A 24,198-nucleotide genomic window follows, 5' to 3' on the forward strand; every position below is an offset into this window, starting at 1 on the left:
AAACCGTAAAAATCATAAACATGCCCTTTTCTATCAAAATATAAAAAAGATTATTCCCCTCTGTGAACACCGTAACAGAAAATAGTCCCCAAATGTCTGAATCGCCACTTTTTCCCCATTTTTTCCATCCATGAATATTTAAATAAAAAAATCATCAAACGGTCATGAAGGTGCCAAATTGATATAAATTAATACGCCAGCACATACCGCAAAAAAATGAAAAAGTGTGAAAAGGTTATTGGCCTTAGAATTTGGCAAAATGGAAAATATTTTTATGTAGAAAAGATTAAAAATATTTTAAATCTATTAAAACCTAAAAAAAAAACCTATAGGTAAACGAAAGCAGGCAGCACTCCAGGTCGTACGGTGAAAAAATTATTTTTATTCCATGCTCAAAGGTACATCATAGTGCAGCAACGTTTCAGCTCCAAGGAGCCTTTTTCAAGCTAAGTGATATCAGTGGGAGCCATACATTTATACCAAACATAGTGATCACATGACCAACCAAAGCCCCTCCCCCTCATTATCATATTGCATCATTACAGTCAAATAAAGTGCATATTTTTCTGTCAAAAGTACATAGACAATACCGCAGTGATACCAACAGTTCATTAAAGAGAACCCGTCATGCAAAATAACCCCCCTAAACTAAATATATTTTCATAAACTGCCATTAGAGAGCATTGCCTCTATCCCTTTATTGTCCCTCTACATGCCTGTAAACCTAAGCAATGAGGTCCTAAAGCTGTATGCAAATGACCTGTGAAATGTCCAATGAAGCATTAGCATATTCAAGCTGTCCACTCTATTCATGAGTGGGAGGCACAGCCACACCCCCAGTGCATGACTGACAGCCTGTATAATGATGTGAGGCTGTATAATGATGTGCTTCCTGGTGCTGGTGGCCACGCCCCCTGCAGCCTGTGTGTGCATGTGTGTGTGTATAGGAGAGATACAGCAGCTCCAGGCAGCCATGTTACAGCAGAACATGTCAGATTCATGTGTAGCTGATGTCTGTGTCTCTCACCTGTATATTAGGAGGATGCAGGATGTCAGCAGATGACATACACACACCAGCAATGCTTTACTATACATTACACACAGACATGAGCAGGGGGAGGAGAGGGGAGGGATAACAGGGGTGACATCACTGCCTCTGACCATGTGACCAGCCTCATTTACATAATAAAGAATAGATGATTTTACAATGATTAATGTATGAAATAACTAGATAAAGGCTGGGATGGGATCCTTGTGAGCTGCTCCAACAGGTAGTAGTGACAGGACAAGTGACACAGACCTGATGACAGGTGTCCTTTAAGTCATAAAGTGCATACAGTGATGGTATATTCTTATACATTATTGTAATACAGTGTCTCGTGCATCCTGTGTTCAATAAAGTGCCTAGTGCAATAAACATTTAAAAACATTCAATGTTTATTGCACTATGCACTTTATTGAACATAGGAGGCATGAGACACTGTATTACAATAATGTATAAGAATATACCATCACTGTATGCACTTTATGACTTAATGAACTGTTGGTATCACTGCGGTATTGTCTATGTACTTTTGACAGAAAAATATGCACTTTATTTGACTGTAATGATGCAATATGATAATGAGGGGGAGGGGCTTTGGTTGGTCATGTGACCACTATGTTTGGTATAAATGTATGGCTCCCACTGATATCACTTAGCTTGAAAAAGGCTCCTTGGAGCTGAAACGTTGCTGCACTAAGATGTACGTTTGAGCATGGAATAAAAAGAATTTTTTTCACCGTACGACCTGGAGTGCTGCCTGCTTTCGTTTACCTACTTTGGAGGACTTGAGGCCTAGTCCTATTGAGCCTGCAGCCACTACAAACTACTGTTCCCATGTGCTGTTTGGACTTTCCTTGCGTAATAAAACCTATATAAATTTGATATTCTTGTGATCATACCAACCAAAAAAATAAAGAGAGAGTGTCATTTAGAGTACAGAATAAAACCCTTAAGAACAGAGCCCACAAGAAAATGCAACAAATGTGTTTTTTTTTGTCAATTTCACTGCACTTCGGTTTTTTTTTCCAGCTTTCCAGTACATTTTAGGGAATATTAAATGGTCCCACTAAAAAGTACAATTTGTCCCTCAGATAACAAGCCCTAGCACGTTTCTGTAAACATAAAAATAAAAAGTTATCGCTTTTGGAATGAGGGGGGTACAAAACAGAAACAGAAACCATAGTCCTGTATGGGTTATAAAGTGAGGAATTAATATTTTGCCTGGGAGAAGTCAAATTTAGAGGCTCCAGGGGTATTGTCAGTTCAGACTTCCCTATCCACAGTTCTATAGTCCCTAGTAACATACTTTTAGGTCGCATCAGGCCTCTGAGCTACAGGTAAAGACATAGGTGAATATGTGAGCTGCAGATAAAGATCCAATTCCCATTTCTTTAACTGTCTGTATCTACAGTTCTGTAACTCACAGAACCACAAGCCTGATGTGATCTCAAAGAACATATTCTTATATTTTATCCCACAACTACCATAATCCATAACTTTTTTTATTTTTCCATGTAAAGAGCTGTATGAAGGCTTGTTTTCTGCATAACAACTTGCACTTAATAGTAACAGTGTTTAATCTTCCATGTCGTGTACTGGGAAGCAGGAAAAAAATCCATATGCAGTGAAATTGGTGATAAAATGCATTTGCGCCAATTTCTTGTAGTAGGAATACGTCACACATTGTTAAGGGGTTAATATGACACAAAGCAAGTTTTATAGAAGTAAAATTAGGGACGTCTGAAGTGACACTTTCCTAGAAGCCTCTTCGCATGACTCATATATCATAACCATAGCATATTTGTATAGTTATTGGGTGAGATTTTACATAAGAGAGGTAATTCTAGAAAGGACATTTCATATCCTACAAGGAGGCTAGTATTTTAATGGGGTACAGTATATTCTGGGAACAGTGTCCCAGTTTTCAAAACTCTGTAACAATTTGAGAAATTTGCTACATCATTCCCTAGATTGCTGCTTATTTATTTAAATGGACAAGGATGATGTGCACAGAAATGCTATGATATGATGTCAGTCTTATGTACTGTACATGACAGTAATCATTTATCAGTAGGATTCTTTTCCCTTCATGGATTTATTATAATATTCATGACCGTTGTTATGTGTTGTGGAGCTTGTCCTGCAGAGAAAAATAACCAGATTCTAATTTATATTTGCATGTTGTAATTATCTATGTGTGATGAAGCGCTAGAAGGTAAAATGGCTTGGAAAATTTCAATAATATGAGATTGCTGATGTGTGTCCTGCTTTCCAATTTCTCCAATATATTAGTGTGTGTTTTCCAAGATATTTCCAACTGACTTCTCGGTAGTACAGATTACTTCTATTTAACGTGTTGGTCTTTTCTTAAAGCACATTTACGGCTATATGTTCCCATTTTCAGGGTGTGCTATTTGTGTGATATATATGCTTTTTGAAAAGTATATACATGAGTACATGAAGTGAGTGTGAATAAAAAAAGAACAAGTGAGGGGCAACTTAAAGGGGTATTCCGGGAACATGAACGTCTGATAAAAAAAAACCCCATAATGCTATAAATAAATGAATATAACAAAACTCAATGTCATCTGTCACAAAATGGAGCATAAATAGTTTGATTTTATGATTCACAAAATTTTATGACCTCTCTAAAGTATGTGCAGTTATCACCAAGATCCTTTAGTTCTCAGTAACTCCTCCTCCCTCTTATGCTCTGCTCCCAGTGATGATGTAACAGACTTTCTTGCTCTGTTACCATAGTAATGATGTGTAACTGCCATCACCAAAACACTGGCAACACTGGATGCACTGCAACCAACCGACTACATCCAAACATAGTGATGATCACATGTCCTGCCCAGGCCGGTGCAGGACATGTGATGTGGACATGTGACCAGCAGCCATCTTCTGTCCTGTGTCTTCTCAACGCAGAGGAAATTAACAGACTGATTAAAGGGCCAGTAGCATTTTAATTCTTCATTACAGTGTATGTCAACAGCATTTTCTGCTAAGGGGAGCAAAATTTAAAAAAACAACTTATTACATATTAGCTTATATTTTACTGACCCATTTGTATATAAATTATGCTGATTCCTGGAATACCCCTTTAAGGGTAAAGGGTAAGATAATTTAGCCTATTTTCATAGCTATTGTTAAAGGGAACCTATCATGAGTTTTGGCCATACAGTGTCCGTCACTGAGCTCTGGCAGTTAAAGGGGTTTTCCAGCAAAGCAAGTTTGACTGACAGTGATAATACCCTACATTATAATGAAAAAGCAATCAAAATAAATTAAGTAAATAAAAATGGTGAAAAGTGCTCTTTCCATATAAAAGTTACATATACAGGCGGTCCCCTACTTAAGAACACCTGACTTCCAGACGACCCCTAGTTACAAACGGACCACTGGATTTTGGCAATTTACTGTACTTTAGTCCTAGGCTACAATAAACAGATATAGCAGTTATCAAAGGTGTCTGCAGTGAAGCTTTATTGTTAATCCTGGTTCTTATGACAACCCAACATTTTTAAAATCCAATTGTCACAGAGACCAAAAAAACTTTGACTCGGGTTACAATAATAAAGTATACAGTTCCGACTTACATACAAATTCAACTTAAGAACAAACCTGCAGACCCTATCTTGTAAGTAACCCGGGGACTGCCTGTAATGGGGAAATAAGTCACACAATCCCCAAACATATGGTAATGTCCGTAATGACCCGTACAATTAAACTGTATCATTCCTTTTTTTTAAAAAATTCTTTATTTAACAAATTTTTTATATATTTACATATGCTTAAAAAATACAAACACAATCCATGTGTGCATAGTATAATTAGTCCCCTACCCTCCTAAACAAGCAAAAAAAAAATCTGTCATTACTGAACCCAAAAAAACCCCACAAAATATTGATGATCTTTACTTATCTTGTCACAGATATGCAAAAAAATAAAATATATCTACTCAAGAATGGTACTGGTGTAAGAAGTGTCTCTACAGCATGTCCTGCAAAAAATAAACCCTCAACCAGCTCTGTAGACAAAAAAATAAAAGTGTTATACCTTTTAGAGGACGGAGATGCAAAAACTATAGATAGTTTCCCCACATTATGATTTATTTTAAAAAATTTGTAAAAGAAAGAATATAGAAATGTTGTATCACTGTAATAATAACTGTTATTACATGTTCATAAGTCTATACAGTGAACACAAAAAAAAAGTTTTTTCCTACTGCCTTCCCCAGATAAGTTAATCGATTTTCATCAATAGGACATAGCCACCCCAAAATAGTATTACTGAAAAATGCATCTCATTCCTCATAATAAAAACTCAGGGGTTGATCTCTCTTCATACACAACAGGTGTCTGCTGTATAAAACAGCCGACACCTGCCTCTAACGACTGTGGTTGGTGCTGGCATCTTGGATGACCGATCAGTTGCCATGACAGCCTACGCTCTCTTGTAGGCCTGTAATAGATACCGATCTGCCAATAGCAGGTAATTATAAATCATCAGTAAAATTACAATATTCTACAATACAGCAATAATATTGTATGAGCGACATCAAGGGGGTAGCAGCAATGCATTATTTTTGTCAATTTTGTACATTTTTCCAGATTTCAAGGACATTTCATGGCACCACAACAAAAGTACATTCCATAGATAACAAGTCCTCAACGGCTTTTGGAATGAGGAAAGTAAAGTAAAAAACAGAAACCCCAAAAAAAAAAAAAACTTTTAATGGCTGCCCCATTGTCCTAACTCAAGGGATTAGTAGGTAAATTAAGTACCGTAGATGGTTAAAATACATAATGTATACATGTATAATATTTATGCTGCTTTTGCTGTCTGCCATAAACTTTGGTTAGTAAAAAAATATATTTTGTATAATGGTTTATTAAAATGAAGATGAATGTAGTCGGGGAAAAAAAAAACTGGAATGTATTTTTCAATTTCTCCATTTAAACCTTTTTATGCCGTATTCTTATTTTTCTGTATTCTACTTGGAAACATATTTTTTGTCTTTTCAATTAACCTTTTTATTCGCCACATAATAACCTCCTGCCTAATGGAAAGAAGTAGAACACCAAGAGCATTTTAGAAACAAGTGTTTGTAAAACAAACTGCAGCTATATCTTCCTGACGATATGACTGCTGCTCCTGAGTGCTCAAGTACTTTCTAAAATGATCTCATTTCAGTGTCCATTTGAACTAAGAAATCTTTTTTCCCAGATACGGTCACCTTTACCACATTATATTTGTTTTTCCCTCTGCAAGCTGATTTCTTTATATTGCATAAGATTAACCTCAATATTTCCTAAAACATCTATCTATCTATCTATCTATCCATCCCTTTTTCAATAGTATATTGATACCCTGGTGTTGCAATAAAATTCTTTAGATTACATTAATTGTATTACATTTTGAAGGGGTTGGACCAGGTTTTAAAGTTAACACTTGCTAGGGTATCGGTGGTCTGGCTTTTCAACATATTAAATTATTAACTTGCTGTTAATTCTATTAGGCTATACTATACTATACTCTGCCCTATCCAGAGGTCCCACTATGAACGAAGCAGGAATTCCAATCGCCAGTAATCCTGATGACATAACAGTAGCTTGGGCATACAGTTGCTTAGGACCGGGTATCTTTAGAAATTCCAAAGTGGGGAAATGGTAATAAGATCCATTGAAATGAATATATAAAAAGCACTGGTAGAAAGCACACTAACAATCAATGTGCACTTGACAATTGCCTAAGGTGAAATCCCCCACCTGGGCAACTTTCCCAACACTGAATAATGTACAGAATAGAAGTAACAGTAAACAAAACAAGATCTGAAAGTCAAATCAGGGAGGTGAGAAATTGTTGTCATAAGAATATTTAGAGGCACAGGACAACAGTCAAATACTAGAAGGCAATGCAGTTTAGAATCTGGGAGCAAAGAGTGGTTAGGAGTTGTAGAAATAGTCCAGTTTACGCAACAGATACAGGTGAGTTCAGGAATCGCTCGCAGAGAAGTCCAGCTTGAAAGATGACTAATGGTATATGGGAGCCACCTAAACAATGCAATCAAAATTTTAACATTCTCCTACCATTCAGACCAGTACTGCAAACAGGGAATGTGATACATGAGGCAATTTTGGAAAGACTCTCCATTTATATTTAGGAGGGGGTTTTGTTGATGTCAAATTAAAATGCAAATTGTTCTAAGGCACGAGCAACATAATACCGGTACAACTATATGTACTGCTCCACACTCCTCCACCACTTCAGAAGCATCGGTGCCTCCCAAACTCCACTTTCTGTGTGTTTTGCTACACTTCTGGAAACACAAGGACAGGTAATTTAGCCAATCAATAGTTGTAGCAGTGACCAGCCTCATCCTTTGGTTTGCTATTAGGCCTCCCTTAGTACTTCCTGTGCTGTTAAAGGACATACAGGAAATGGTGTGCCTTAGGCTAAATTCATACAAACGTGTGCCAGCCCCTCTCCATAGAGAAACATGGCACATGGCGGCATATTCCTGCGAAAGATTGGACATATCCTATCTTTTTCCCAGGTACTGAACGTTGCCGCGCTGTGCATCCATTGCTGGCCTATGGGGGACGTGTATCCAACGTACATATGTCAGCGGCCATGTGAATGCAGCCTTAGGGAGTGTAAACCCCATTTAAAGGGAAACTGTCTGGTGGTTTTAAAACCTCAAACTGGCTCCATCGTGTTTTTAAAATCTTAGATCAGCATATGCAAATTTAGCTTTGTTAGCTAAAATGCACAACGTTGCTTCATTGAGGCATGCAGCCATCACACAAAAGATACAACATGTGAATAACTGCTCGGAGACTGTGCTTTAACCCCTTCCCGACATTTGACGTAATAGTACTGCATCGCGGGAGGTGCGTTCCCGCAAAATGCAGTACTATTACGTCATGCTTCTGGCGCCGGCTCCTGAAAGGAGCTGCGGGTGTCAGCTATATATTATAGCCGACACCTGCCTCTAACCCCTGACCGCAGTGTGCACGGGGCATTTGATCAGAATCAGTGGATCACTTGTTCAAGCTAAACTGTCAAAGTAAATAAAAAAATGTTAAAAACATTACATAAAATCATTTTGTAATAAAAAGAATTAATTAAATAAAGTTAAAGTCCCCTAAACACAAATATTCCCTATACACATGCAATAAAGTGAAAAAACACAAAATCTACCACTTGAAGTGGCAGGTTTCAGAAGAAAACACCGAGCACCAGCTCAGGGTGAGCTGGTGCCGGAGCTTATTTTTGTTAGTGTTTTAAACCGCGGTATCGCGGTTTAAAACACTTTTTAAACTGTATAGCCGGCGCAGGGAGGCACGTGCTCGGCGCTTACCATGCGCGCGGCTCTCCTTCACTTCCTATGTAGCCGCGCACACGGTCGCGCGCATGGTAAGCGCCGAGCGCGTACCTCCCGGCGCCGCCTATACAGTTTAAAAAGTGTTTTAAACCGCGATACCGCGGTTTAAAACACTAACAATAATAAGCACCGGCACCAGCTCAGCCTGAGCTGGTGCTTGGTGTTTTCTTCTGAAACCTGCCACTTCAAGTGGTAGGTTTCCTTTAAACAGAAATTATATTGGAAAATAATATAATAATATATATATATCATAAAAAATAACCCTTTTATCACATCTCTCTGGCACATCCTTAAAGGCATTCATTTATGGCAGTCTTGGGGACCTTTTATGAGAGGGACCATCAGTACCCAGCAATTGCATGGGTGGGATGCCGAAGGAGAAGGCGTTAAATGGCTGTAATTATCAGGCACTTAGATCACTGATCTGTGTCTGTGCCAAGCTACTGCACTAATAAAGCTGGAAAAATCTTCTATGCTTGTGCAATTACCCAAATTAACTGTATGCCCAGATATACAATTATGTTGTGGTGAAGGAACAGGTTGACACAAGTTTTAGATTTGTACCAGTCTATACTAATGTTACAGTTTTTAAATTTGTTTTTAGAGTCATATTGAACCCATTCTGCTCTACTGGGTCTGTGTACCTCATATACAAATTCAAGAAAATAGTAAAGAAACATCTCAAATACAGAACCCCTGCACTTTATTGATCAGAACTGTGCATATTTTTGTGTGCGGAGAACAGGGCTGTGGAGTTGAGGAATTCAATGAGTCGGAGGATTGGCTTACCAACACAATCAAAATGGTCATCAACTTCCACATGCAGCCTTTCAAGCCTTAAGTTGCGGCCCACACAGTCTGACAGTCAAAAGTCCAAAGAGTGCTTTGATTACTGATGGAAGTATTTATTTGTCAATCACAGTCCTGGGTCCTCTCCTGCTACTCCGCTCTGTCTCCTGACTGTGGTTCTATGTGCCGACCCAGGAGCAGTAAGCACTTGTCAACTGTAATGCACTGTCCTCTGGAACAGCTCTGCTCTGTGTCCTGATGCTGGCATATAAACCAGCACAGGACACAAAGCAGAGCAGCACATGGAGGAAAGAAGAAGCTACAATGTGGCACAGGGAGGTGAAGAGGAGTATTTTATTTAATTTTTTTGTCTGCTATGGGAGACTTCAGTACTAGTAGTTACCTGCTCTCGGAGGTCTTCACTATTATTATTTGCTCTACTGTCTCCATTATTATCTGCTGGGGGTCTTCTTTATTGTCAGCTTTAAATTCAGTATTTGGATTCTGGGGTGGTATTTATCATTTCCAGCATTTTGTGCTGTACTGTGGTTTTGGTACATATAGGGTGCTAGTTACTTAAAGTGCAGTATGACAATGCAGCTCTCGGACCAATAAAAGTTATGGACTAAATCTTTAGATCAGAAACACAACAGACATTTAAAGGAAATTTCATAACATTTATAATTTTATTTGTGGAGTCTGACTCCATGAGTCCACAAACCTGGGGAAGAGCAAATAGAACAATCACTAATCCTGCCTATTTCCCAGTGAACTTAGTTAGAGAATGAATAACAATGTATACCTTACTTTTTAGAAGACAAGACCATGGAAACTCGTAGAAGACGCAGGCGAAAGAAGAAAGTAGACACTACGCATGCATCCACCCATGACAAAGGACAAAGCGTCCAAGAAACTCTTCATCCTCCTCAGAAAATGGAAGGTGAGAAAATGAATAAAAACAAAAAGAGGAAATTGCAGAGAAGAAGACAGAAAGAAAGACTTAAGGCAGAAGGCCTATGGACCAAAGGTAGAAAATGTCAGACTGATGTGTGCCAGACAGAAGACCATGCAATACAACAAATGGATGAAAAGGCAGAGGAAGACCAAGAAAAGAGGAGAGAGGACTTGCGGGATTTCCTTCAAGCTACCCAAGAGCTGTATTTCTCTGATAGTATGTGGTATATTTTCTTAATCTGATGGATATCTTTTGAGAGGGGTGTAAAATAAGGAGCATTTGGCTATCATTGTTATGGCTTCTTTACTTTTTGCTGTTAACATTTCTTTTTTAAGTAATATAAGAATAACTATCTGGTGTAAAGGCACTAAACAATAACCATGTATAAGAAATGGTTGTATTTACAGATGTTGTTCTTTTTAGTTATATGGTCTTTCTCCTACTGTACAATCATTCCTAGCAAGTACTCAAATTGTGCTAGTGTAGACATCCATCTTGGGTTTTTACAGTTTTTGAAAAAACTATCACTTCAAGATGGTTAAAGGGATTATATCATGTACTTTATAAGGCACAGATGCCCTAAATGCTATGTATACATTTCGGATTATTCTTTCAGAGAGCTGTCAGAGAAGCAGCCTAATGTAATTTTGTCTTCTAATTGGTTAAACACACACAGAAACTGATTTGTCAGTCTGAGAAGATTTCAGCATCAGTGTATGTGTGTCAACCACTTAGAAGAGCACAGATAAGATTTATACACAATCTCTGAGGCTGCTTCTTTGATGGGATTCTTGGAGAGAAAACATAGAAGAGTCCCCCAGAAAAATTCCCCCAAATATATACATAGCCTTTTAAGACCCAGGACAATTTTGTCATGTAGAGATTTGCTTATCAATATAATGCTGTGTGTGTAAATTTGAGGTTCTATATAACAAAGAAGCTTTAATCATGACAGACTTTCTAGTAGACTCTACCTTAGGCCCCCTGCACGCGGACGGCTGGGTAGTTGGAAACGGACCCGTGCGCTTGTCAGATCCCATAGACCAAGCACATTGAGGTGGACGATGTCCTTGAGTCATATTTCACTAATTCAAGCCAAACAACAGCAACTACATTATAACAAGTATACAATGTATTAAAAAACATAAAATGGTAGGAATTGTGTAGAATACTCTATTTCTAAAGTTGCCTTTTAAGGGACAGAGCCTTTAAGTTAGCATAAGTCAGGATCATTTCATTTCCTCCATTACATTTCCGTTCTGAAGCTGGTTTGTATATTGTGCAATGAACTTGAGCCACCTCAGCTTTACCCAGTGCAACCTTTTTAAATGATTGGAACAGACTGGTGCCAGGAACATAAAGCACAAATACTTAAATCACAGGCATCGGGTCATGGCTCCCATTTGCTGAATACGTCTTGAAATATTAGAATGCATATGTAGCAGTTAACGCAATATATACACCTCTACAATTTAGGATGAGTATTCCTGCATTGTGATGCTACAGTATAATGTTTAGTGCACATACTCATATAAAGGTTATGTGATCTTAAAGTGAAATACATTTTTTATTTAATTTGGTGTCAGTGCAGCAGAAACCATTCAAACCTTAGGCTTCTGTTGAGTGGCACCAGTAGCGGGGTGCACATAAAATCTGTTCCACTTATTGTAGTATTGAGCAGCAAACAACTGTACAAATGTATCTTGCAGTACTAAGAGTATCAAGAACGAGAGTATGGTTTGTGATATTCTGGATTGATGTCCTGGCGAGACTTCACATATTGTTTCTTTTGTTTGGTGTAGTTAAACTATTAACAGATCTTTGTAACTTGGTCTATTCTACTATCTTTCAGGCATGGCCAGATGTTCAGAATCTGCTCCGATGGTGGAACAGATCCTAGAAATTATGGACCAGATCAAGAGTGGTGCAATGCCTTTCTCTGAAGTTCAGCTCTTACATCATCTCAAAAGCCTGCTTCTCCTACAGGATATTGAAAGATTAAACAATTCATTGGACAGCTTCAAAGAGCAATCCTCTTTGCCTCTTGGTATGTATTTTTTAGCGGTGTTATATAATTCAGAGCCTTTATTCTATAGACTCTGCAAAACAGACAGGAATAGAAGGAGATTGAAACAAAGCTACTGAGTGCTGAAACATTTGTAGACTGAATACAAAATATCATTAGTTCACGTTGTATTTGAAATTATCTAAATAGTTTAGAATTTGTATTCTTGTCTTCCCTATAGATTTCGATTCAAATTACATCTACTATACTAAGCATGCTCACTGGATAACTTGCTTACTGATCTACACTCTTAAGAAAGCAGACACTCCCTATCAATATATCCGATAACCAGCAGAAATACCAAACATCTAAATATATTCCCTCATCTTTCAATTGCCTCCCCCCTTTTCTATATTAGTGATAAGGGAACTCTCTCTGGGCTCATAATATGATTATAACCTGATTTCTCCAACATAATTATGACTTCTCAACAACTTGGTTATTCACAGAATATAGATAGTGATTTGAAGACAGATTCACTATTGTCACAGTAAGAACACATCAGTTTGGCACATTCTTATTTTGTTTAGGAAATGTACCTGGGTGTTTTTACAATTTTCATCTATGATTTTGTCTTCAGTCCTGACAAAGATGGAAGTTCCTTGGTTATAATCATGTGTATGTATCCCCATACTTTAATATACGTATCAAATTATCAGTATTAACCATTACTCTCACTATATGGTAGTGTAAGCAAAGGGGCCTTTGTGGATTCTTATTACTCATGCAGCCCATCACTCTGTTCCTTTGAATCCAGGGTGAATACACCCCCTCATGTTTGTTTTTTACATTCTCTTTGTGGAAGGGTGTTTCTATATATATATTATTGATCCATAGTATACTGACCAATAGAAATAAGCTTGCTATTTTTACTGGACATGAAAAAGAAAGAAGCGCAAAAGAACAGTTGTTAGAATTGATGTTTTTTAATTTATTTCCTCTATTAAAAAATTTCAACAAAAGCTAAATAATCTATAACCTATACCCAAAAGTGGTTCCTCCACACAAAAAAAATCCAATGAAAATACCATGGCTCTTCAAATGTAACTAGTTAAAACATTTTTCTTTGTGGTTGCTATTTATTCCCATTTCAGGAGACTTTTATACATCCACCTGTTAGAAGTACTGTATGTGCTTAAGCTGTGTCAAAAAGGCAGACCTCCTTATAAGTCATTGGGTATTTTTGGTTACTGCTGATGTCACTCATACATTAGATCTGTCACAGCACACATGTATATGCCTTAATAAATGATATGGTGGCTGATCTTTTCTTTAATATTCTCTGAAGCTCAAACTTAATGGAGTTAAAGATTCTGCTCATTTAAAAGATTTAACCAAGCTGGGGATCTCTGCCAAGAATGGGTAGAGAATCTGTACAAAAGCACAAGATGTACAATTCTTGATGTACATTGGACATTTGGCTTGTTTCCAGAATAAAACATGAACAAAAAAGGTAAAAAGAAAATTCAGTTAACTTCCAGTAGGCGTTGTAGTTTGACATCTACGTGTGTATGTGTGTATATAAGTATGTATGTGTGACCAAGCGCTCCATATATAATAATTATATTGCATATATACTGTAGATCAAAATGAAAGAACACACAATTTTATATAGGGGGGCATGTGGCCAATGTATTTCCCACCCTAGGCTTATACTCAAGTCAATAGGTTTTCCCAATTTTTTGTGATAAAATTAGGTTACACTCAGGTCGGCTTATACTCGATTATATGCAGTAACTGAAACCCACTGGCAGCAGGTTGTTCAGATGAAGGCCAAAGGGATCATAGTAAAGTAAAACACTGTAATAGTGGCTTGGATGTACACCTTACAAAAAAGGCCGTCCACTACTTAAGGACACCCGACTTACAGACAACCCCTAGTTAAAGACGGCCCCTCTGCCCACTGTGACCTCTGGTGAAGCTCTCTGGATGCTTTAGTATAGTCCCAGACTGCAATGATCAGCTGTAAGGTGTCTGTGATGAAGCTTTATTGATAATCCTTGGTCCCATTACAGCAAAAAGTTTTGAAACTCCAATTGTCAATGGGGCAATTTTTTTTTTGTCTGGATCTACCATTATAAAATATACAGTTTCGACTTACATACAAATTCAACTTAAGAACAAACCTACGGAACCTATCTTGTATGTAACCCGGGGACTGCCTGTATTTATTAAAAAAAAAATGATCATACGTTGTTCTCTAATTTTGATCTCCAGAGTGTTTGTGTGTGTGAAATATATATATAATATTCAGTGTCAAGACTTTAAGGGAAAATTGGAAGTGCCATCCCAATGCTATTCCAATCATCTGTGATGGCTGGATGGGTCGACTGCACACAAAATAGTCCTGCATGCTGGTCTGTCCCATTCTCTTGAATTGATGGAACCCAAACCCATTTTGCTGCTTTATATGCGATGTACAACTATCTCCGGTACTCCCGTTCACTGCCTGTGTGAATGCCTTCTCCTGCATACTTGATACAACTCATTTGATTCTTTGTATCCCATCATTTTCTTGGGATCTTTTTGTCTTCAATAGTCTCTCTGTTTTCTTCTTCATGTTTATCTGTTTTACCTTCAATGCACATTATGAACAAATGTAAATCTCAAACGCCACCATTGCACTTGGAATTTCATATTTGAGAATTAACCCATAAAAGATAGCCACAAAAGGCCAGGTGTGTCCTCCATTGAAGGTGACTGTTGCCAAAACTTTTAGGTCAATTCTACACAGGTGAAAAAGTTCCTATGTCCATGACGTTCTGCTACTTTTTTCCATGCAAATGTTATTTTAGTTGGTGTTAAAAAAATGAAGCTGAACATGTCCTTGCTTTTCTGTGTATCAGATTTATTGAGTGAACACTTCAAGTCTAAGTGTAGTAGGTTGAAACCACAGACCTGATTTTGCAATTGGTTATTATTCTTTTGTCTTTTGCAGATCTTGTAAGAGCACTGTGCACTTTATTTGACTACTGGATTACGAACATCTTGCCTATAAAGACGTCAAATCCCACAAAATAATTACCATTCACTTATTTTTTTTTTCTTTCATGACTTTTTTTACATTTTTTTACTTTAATCATCCCTAACTAAAAGAATATGACACTGAGAACACCCAATCACATTGTGCTCCGCTCACAGTGGCGTCATGGCTCCTATTGAATGACACATGTGATGGATCCTTAATAAAGCCTTTGAACTTTCTACACTTTGGGACTGTGTAGACCGGCACAATAGAAAATTCTACAGTGGAAATAAGAGGTAATGGAACAGTAATAATGACTCCATAGAAATTTCACCCATGAGCCTTTGTAAATGCTGATTGCCTAATGTTTGAGATTTGATGTAGGAATCTACAAAGATATATCAGACACTTCTGCTTTTTAGACATTTGCCAAATTCAGCTCATCTCTTCTGTTTAAAGCCACTGGATTTTTGACATGGCACCTGAACATTTTTTAAGTATTTGTTTCTTTTAAACTTCTTTACACCTTAGGATGAAACTCTATAGCAAATGTATATACTTGTTAGAAGGTATATTGTGGCTGACAATTTTTTAAGTAGATTTAGTATGTGTTCTACAATTTGAGAAATATTTCTCTTTAATACTTGCAAGTGTTGGTTTTCTTGTAATTCCTTATTAACCATGCATGATTGTCAGTACAAGCCAAACACATGGGTAGAGATGGGTATACTGGAAGAATGTGCAGCCTCTCCTGTATTTTCTGCCCGTTCCTTTTTTGACATTTACTGATGCATATGACTGACCTGTAAATAAGGCTTTACACTACCTTTCCTTTGCTCCTGACAGCAGTATGTGTGAAGTAGTAATGGTGGTCTTGTTATCATGACATGAAGCCATCATCAATAATCATTACTTTAAAACAAGGATTAAAAAAATGTTGTCCATATGATAAAAATCGCAATGTGGGAGATTCTTGCTGCAATAGCCATTGGGACACATTTACATGCCCCGTCCGCGGAGTTCACCGAAAGTGCATTGTCCGATGATAATGCACTGTGCCGCAATTCACTAAGTGCGCCCAATATCCTACATGTGTCGCTTCCCCGCTAATATCTGACATAGTTCACTTTCTTTTAGTGGTGCATATAAGTGCATTATCTTGCGACAGTTGAAAGTTGAATCCCATACTCAGTCGGATTATCCAACGTCACGACCCCCAATTTGTGGCGCATGGAAGCCAGTGCAGCTGCGCCAAAAACCGATCACTTGCAACAAAATCCCAGCGCAGACACCTGTTAAATATCTGTCCAAGCCGCGGAATCCCCAAAAAGGTGCAATGTCCAACGAAAGTGAGTAGCACAACCATTAGTTAATGAGCCCTATTATCTCTGTTTATGAGATTTAATTGTAGCAGCACATCTGCTTCTCCTATGGCTAGTTTTTGCTAAACACATATGTTCCAAAAATTTCATTTTGTTTTGTGTTATACTAAACTCACAAATTCACTCTCTAAATTTTGCTGTCTGTTTTCAATGCAAATATTTCTGCTACAGACGGCATAATGGTATCCTGCAATGCCATGCATTCAATCAGATCCGTTCCTTAAAATATCCACTTTGTGCTTCTCTGGGAGAAACCTGAAAGAAAGAAAATATGAAGCGCATAAGATAATAACTTCTCAAGCAGCGGGGCCAGAGGTGACCGAGATCACCACAGCTCTCAGAAGACATAGTCAGGACTCCTTAGTAAAGAATAAAAAATCTCCAACAGTTACACAGGAGGAACAATCTTCTTAGCGCATTAAAGATGTAACACAGACAACAAAGCTGGTGTGAATGAAGCTTTACCTTTTCATTGTATGCTTAAGCCGTAACAATGGAATAAAGAAATGTGCCGAGTTGCAGAGCTATTTACATCTTACTTCCCTTATTTTCCAAGTTAGCAGTGATGCTGTATTGTTATTACCAGCCCTGCTAAAACCTTCAGAACGTTTCTTTTTAAAACTTTTAGTATGTGGTTAATGATTGGAAGTCATTATAATCAGTTTAATAAACCAACTGTGTGTTATAGTTCTCAATAAACTAACGTTTAATGTGTATTCATCATGTTTTGGTTAGCGCTGCATCACTCCGATTCAGGGAAAACACACATTTTTATTGAGAGTTTCAATGTAAGGAAAAGCAAAGAAAAACGTCTGTATCAAAGCAAAATTGTGTTTTGTTAATTTTGATTCAGGTCTGTGTACTTCATGTACAGTAAAGTGCTCAAACAAACATAAATATTCACAGACATTACAAAAGCCAGGTACATAGAATAAGGCAACAAAGAAGGTCAATCCAGCAACCAGGCAAAAAATATATTAAATCATAAGTATAAAACTTAGTTTTTATTTCATCCTTTTAAAAAGTAGGTTAAAAAGGTACCATGGTAATGACAGAAACTGACGCGTTTCGAACTAAATGCTGTTCTTAATCATAGTCAACACATCACCATACTATGTAAAAAGTTATATGGAAAAAGGAAAGGAAGTGGGCGGAAGAGGGAGTCGACAATACGTCACAAATCAGGTGCAGCTGAGTGGCAACAAGAACACATCAAAAGACAGAGTAAAGAAAAGCATGGTCAAAACATGATTAGTAAATGTACATTACATCATTCCTGGAGTTTAGACCTAGTGGTATTCTAGTTTTCATGGTTAATATCCAATAGGCTTCCCTATTTCGGAGAGCTTTGATCCAATCCCCACCTCTTTTAGGGCGATTAACCCGTTCTATGGGTACTACTGATAGATGTGAAGTGTCTCCGTTGTGTAAATCCCGCAGGGATCCCGCAGGGATTTACACAACGGAGACACTTCACATCTATCAGTAGTACCCATAGAACGGGTTAATCGCCCTAAAAGAGGTGGGGATTGGATCAAAGCTCTCCGAAATAGGGAAGCCTATTGGATATTAACCATGAAAACTAGAATACCACTAGGTCTAAACTCCAGGAATGATGTAATGTACATTTACTAATCATGTTTTGACCATGCTTTTCTTTACTCTGTCTTTTGATGTGTTCTTGTTGCCACTCAGCTGCACCTGATTTGTGACGTATTGTCGACTCCCTCTTCCGCCCACTTCCTTTCCTTTTTCCATATAACTTTTTACATAGTATGGTGATGTGTTGACTATGATTAAGAACAGCATTTAGTTCGAAACGCGTCAGTTTCTGTCATTACCATGGTACCTTTTTAACCTACTTTTTAAAAGGATGAAATAAAAACTAAGTTTTATACTTATGATTTAATATATTTTTTGCCTGGTTGCTGGATTGACCTACTTTTCCCCTGAATATGCACTGAATCGGCTCAGTTTGTCCGAGCACCGGCTCTCAACACGTGGCTACAAGAAATGGGTGAGCTGAAAAAAACTTTTTCTCTTTTTGTCTAAGGCAACAAAGAACCCTGCATGATCTAAAATAGAAGTGACCTCTGGTGTGTGTGCCGGGTATAGGGGGCACACTGCACTCCTCTGCAAGGAGTGAGTCACACATTAGTTGGTAGCTAGAGCTGCTTTCTTCTCTAAGGGTCACCCTTTAGCATCAAACCCTTTTCACATCACTGAAAGCCTGATTGTATTAAAAACGTACCTTAACCATGTGAACAACACCCACTACTGACTAAGCCCACCTGCACTAATGTTGTTTTTGTACTTGTGCTCATGGTCAGATTAAGGGTGACGGGAGCCCTTGGACTGGTGGGGGACTCAGTTCCTGCTCATGGCCAGATCAAGGGTGACCGGGGGCCCATGGACTTAAAAAAACTGGTGGCAGGCTCAATTCTTTTTTAAAAAATAAAGTAAATACTCAATAAAGTTAAAATAATAGTTCTACAGACTACAAACAGAGAGAAAAAGACAGCCACAGAACCTCTTCATACACATCTCAGCTGTTGCAGAACCTCTTAATATACACCTTAACTGCTGCAAAACCTTATAGCAGTGATGGCGAACCTTTTAGAGGCCGAGTGCCCAAACTGCAACCCAAAACCCACCTTATTTATTGCGATGTGCCAACCAAAAATTAAAGCAGTAACTTATTGCTCCCTGTTCTTCAAAAACATTCGATCATATTGGCCTCCTGAGGACAAGATGGAAAATTTGCATAATTTTAGCTTCTTTCCAGTGTTCCTCCGTACACAGAGAATTGTGGGGCCAGCAGAAGGTCTTCCAAAGATAATTTGTCCCTGTCTACTCATTCTCCCTCTTCCTACATACCCAAGTAGCAAAGTACGTATCACTTAAATATATGAGTGAAGGCAGCATCTTTTAAGTTGCTTGGAACTGCAGGAAGATTCTTTGTGTCCTGTCTGGTGTGCTTGGGTGATGGCCCGAGTGCCCACAGAAAGGGCTCTGAGTGCCACCTCTGGCACCAGTGCCATAGGTTCGCCACCACTGCCTTATAGTATACAGCTTAGCTGCTGCAGAACCTCATAATGCACACATCAGCTGCCACAGAAACTGTTCACATATACTTCAGTTCCTGCAGAACTTCTTAAATCTGCCCTTTCTTTAATACCCTCCAAAACCTACTCCTATGTCTTTCATCCTACACATGTAGTTTTAAACAGAACCTGTCATCAGCACTTGTTCTAATAAACAACTACAAGAATATTGTAAAGCCGTGTAACACCTACTAGTTTTTCTTCCTTTCATGGTCCAGTGTGGTTACCTAATAGGCTATAGAGGTCTTTTCTACGTTCATTGGCACATAAGTGATGACAGGGGGCCACTGGAATGCAGATGTGTGCAGATTGGCTAGCCCATGCTGTGCAAGTGTGTAATAGGTATATTTTGCATTCATATTATGACTGCACATACCAACCTGACTGCCTACTGGCTCAAACAGCCGCATGATAGAGATCTATGATGCCATGAGGTCAGCGCAGTAAACTGGTGGTAAGACACTTGGCCGTAATACACTTCTATGAAACTGGTTTATCTTCACTTATTATTAATTCAATAATAAGCTTCCTCTTACTGTAACTCCTTCAGGGCCAGACCTATTTATGCAAAAAGAAAGTGCAATGGGTGTTGGGTAACAGTCCTGGAGATCTGTGTAATAATTCTTAAAAAGGAAAGCTGGACTAAGAAATATATTTATATTCCAGGATTGTAGCACTGGGAAGCAAACTGCTCCAAATCTCCACCTGCTTTGAATAACATCTGTATTAGGTTTTTGGTTGAATACAAGAGCGGTCACTCAGAGGGAAGGGGTCAGGCTGTGGAGCGATGCAATAAAGAAACCTCATATAGCAATGCGCTCTAGTACATTTCCAGCTACTTTTCTGGAATATGCCATACAAAGGTCAATACAGGCGGTCCCCTACTTAAGAAAACCTGACTTACAGATGACCCCTAGTTACAAACTGACCTCTGGATGTTGATAATTGACTGTACTTTAGCCTTAGGCTACAATAAAGAGCTATAACAGTTATAAAATGTGTCTACAATGAAGCTTTATTGTTAATCCTGGTTCTGATGAGAATCCAACATTTTTAAAATCCAATTGTCACAGAGACCCAAAAAAATTTGGCTGAGATTACAATTATAAAATATACAGTTCCGACTTACATACAAATTCAACTTAAGAACAAACCTACTCACCGACTCAAGGCACCAGGTAGATCCAAAGAAGACAGCAGGAGAGCAGCACTCCGTGGTGATTTAATGTTTATTCATACACCAGTGGCAAAACAATGCAACGTTTCGGCTAGCTCCATGTAGCCATTTTCAAGCAGTGTGAGAAGTGATATGCTGTATACAATGATTGCTGGGGGAGTAGTATATAGTGATTGCTGGGGGAGCTGTATACAATGATTGCTGGGGGAGTAGTATATAGTGATTGCTGGAGGAGCTGTATACAGTGATTGCTGGGAGCTGTATGTAGTGATTGCAGGGAGCTGTATACAGTGATTGCTGGGGGAGCTGTATACAGTGATTGCTGGGGGAGCTGTATACAGTGATTGCTGCAGAAGCTGTATACAGTGATTACTGGGGGAGCTGTATACAGTAATTGCTGGGGGAGCTGTATATATTGATTGCTGGGGAAGCTGTATACAGTGATTGCTGGGGGAGCTGTATACAGTGATTGCTGGGGGGGCTGTATACAGTGGTTGCTGGGGGAGCTGTATAAAATGATTACTGGGGGAGCTGTATACAGTGATTGCTGGGGGAGCTGTATACAATGATTGCTGGGGGAGCTGTATACAGTGATTGCTGGGGAAGCTGTATACAGTGATTGCTGGGGGGGCTGTATACAGTGATTGCTGGGGGAGCTGTATATAGTGATTGCTGGGGAAGCTGTATACAGTGATTGCTGCAGAAGCTGTATACAGTGATTGCTGGGGGAGCTGTATACAGTGATTGCTGGGGGAGCTGTATATAGTGATTGCTGGGGAAGCTGTATACAGTGATTGCTGGGGGAGCTGTATACAGTGATTGCTGGGGGGGCTGTATACAGTGGTTGCTGGGGGAGCTGTATAAAATGATTACTGGGGGAGCTGTATACAGTGATTGCTGGGGGAGCTGTATACAATGATTGCTGGGGGAGCTGGATATAGTAATTTCTGGGGGAGTTGTATACAGTGATTACTGGGGGAGCTGTATACAGTGATTGCTGCACAAGAAGAGATGAGGGCGGCACATTGAAGTAGTCAGATTAAAATCCAGGTGGGTGCAAGCTCTATGGGCCCGACTCAAGGCACTAGGTAGATCCAAAGAAGACAGCAGGAGAGCAGCACTCCGTGGTGATTAACCCCTTAGGGACGTGGCCCTTTTTCATTTTTGCATTTTCATTTTTCACTCCCCACCTTCAAAAATCTGTAACTTTTTCATTTTTCCATGTAAAGAGCTCTGTTTGGGCTTATTTTCTGCGTAACAAATTGAACTTCATAGTGATGGTATTTATTATTCCATGCCATATACTGGGAAGCGGGAAAATAATTCAGAATGCAGTGAAAATGATGAAAAAACGCATTTGCGCAGTTTTCTTGTAGGCTTGGATTTTACAGCTTTCACTGAGCGCCCCAAATCACATGTCTATTTTATTCTTTGGTTCGGTACGATCACGAGGATGCCAAATTTGTATAGGTTTTATAATGTTTTCATACATTTAAAAAATTAAAACCTTCTGTACAAAAAAAAATTCTTCATTTTGCCATGTTCTGGCACTAATAACTTTTTCAAACTTCAGTGTACTGAGCTGTGGGTGGTGTCATTTTTTGCTACTTTTGATGATGATTTTAATGCTTTCATTTTTAGGACTGTATGGGCTTTTGATCACTTTTTATCAAATTTTTTATATTTTTCAAAATGTCAAAAAAGTGGCATTTTCGACTTTGGGCGCCAATTTCTGTTACGGGGTTAAACGCTGGGAAAAATAATATATATAATATATTTGGATAGATCGGACATTTTGGGACGCAATGATACCTAATGTGTTTAGGATTTTTACTGTTTATTTATATTTATATCAGTTCTAGGGAAAGGGGGGTGATTTAAACTTTTACTTTTTTTACTATTTTTTCATATTTTTTTTCACCATTTTTAATTTTTTTTTTACCATTATTTTAGTTCCTCCAGGGTAATTTAACCCTGCAGGGTCCGATTGCTAATACTATATACTGCAATACTACTGTATTGCAGTATATAGCTATTTTGCAATGATTTTTAATAGCTTGCCCTCTGGTGGCTATTAGAAATCATTGCACTTGGCAAGCCTACGAGTCTCAATGAGACTCTAGGGTGCCATAGCAACCGATCGCCGCCCTCCGATGACCTTCCAGGGGGCGGCGATCGGGAATCCAAGATGGCGGCCGTCATTTAACTGTAAGTTAGGTGCCGGGGTCAGGTTCGACCGCGGCACTTAACAGGTTAACTGCCGCGATCGGTGCCAGCATCGACCGCGGCAGTGACATGCGGGTGTTGGCTGTATTATACAGCCGTTACCCGCTGTGTATGGAGAGAGCTCAGCTCGTGAGCTCTCTCCATACACCCCTTGCCGCGCGAGGACGATATAGTTCGTCCTCGGTCGGCAAGGTGTTAATGTTTATTCATACACCAGTGGCAAAACAATGCAACGTTTCGGCTAGCTCCATGTAGCCATTTTCAAGCAGTATGAGAAGTGATACAAGGCGGGTTTATATCCCCCGCAGGATGTGACATCATCAGTAGTAGTCAAAACAAACAATCAGTATAATGATACATTACAGCAGTGTCCAAAAACATACAATAAATGCATATCTGTGTCATATTGTGATACACAACAGTATATGTGACACCATAATTGAATATTAGGAAGAAAATCCACCATAACACGTCCCTGAGAGGAATATACTTGTTGTTCAAGCACATGTCACAGGGTTGCTGCTAGGGGAGCTGTATACAGTGATTACTGGGAGCTGTATACAGTGATTGCTGGGGGAGCTGTATACAGTGATTGCTGGGTTAGCTGTATAGAGTGATTCCTGGGGGAGCTGTATACAGTGATTTCTGCTTTAGCTGTATATAGTGATTGCTGGGGGGGGGGGCTGTATACAGTGATTGCTGGGGGAGCTGTATACAGTGATTGCTGGGGGAGCTGTATACAGTGATTGCTGGGGGGGGCTGTATACAGTGATTGCTGGGGGAGCTGTATATAGTGGTTGCTGGGGGAGCTGTATACAGTGATTGCTGGGGGAGCTGTATACATTGATTGCTGGGGGAGTTGTATATAGTGGTTGCTGGGGGAGCTGTATACAGTGATTGCTGGGGGAGCTGTATACAGTGATTGCTGGGGGAGCTGTATACAGTGATTGCTGGGGGGGGCTGTATACAGTGATTGCTGGGGGAGCTGTATATAGTGGTTGCTGGGGGAGCTGTATACAGTGATTGCTGGGGGAGCTGTATACAGTGATTGCTGGGGGAGTTGTATATAGTGGTTGCTGGGGGAGCTGTATACAGTG

The 24,198-nt window shown here is 39.0% G+C and overlaps 1 protein-coding gene across 8 annotated transcripts in view; it reads left to right on the forward strand.

The window, feature by feature from the left end:
* ERICH1 (glutamate rich 1) overlaps window positions 1-24,198 on the forward strand; it is a 69,675-nt gene that overhangs the window by 34,390 nt on the left and 11,087 nt on the right. For 5 of the 8 annotated variants that reach the window (XM_072142353.1, XM_072142347.1, XM_072142348.1 and 2 more), the window contains 3 exons: window positions 10,042-10,398; window positions 12,035-12,229; window positions 15,186-15,508. In XM_072142353.1, the coding sequence (XP_071998454.1) occupies window positions 10,042-10,398; window positions 12,035-12,229; window positions 15,186-15,268 (635 nt within the window). In that variant the 3' untranslated portion in view covers window positions 15,269-15,508. Of the gene's footprint in view, window positions 1-10,041; window positions 10,399-12,034; window positions 12,230-13,535; window positions 13,701-15,185; window positions 15,509-24,198 lie in introns of all 8 variants that reach the window. The other 3 variants (XM_072142352.1, XM_072142351.1, XM_072142354.1) reach the window with 3 other exon arrangements.

This window comes from Engystomops pustulosus, chromosome 3 (genome assembly GCF_040894005.1).
Source record: "Engystomops pustulosus chromosome 3, aEngPut4.maternal, whole genome shotgun sequence".
Classification (NCBI taxonomy): domain Eukaryota; kingdom Metazoa; phylum Chordata; class Amphibia; order Anura; family Leptodactylidae; genus Engystomops; species Engystomops pustulosus.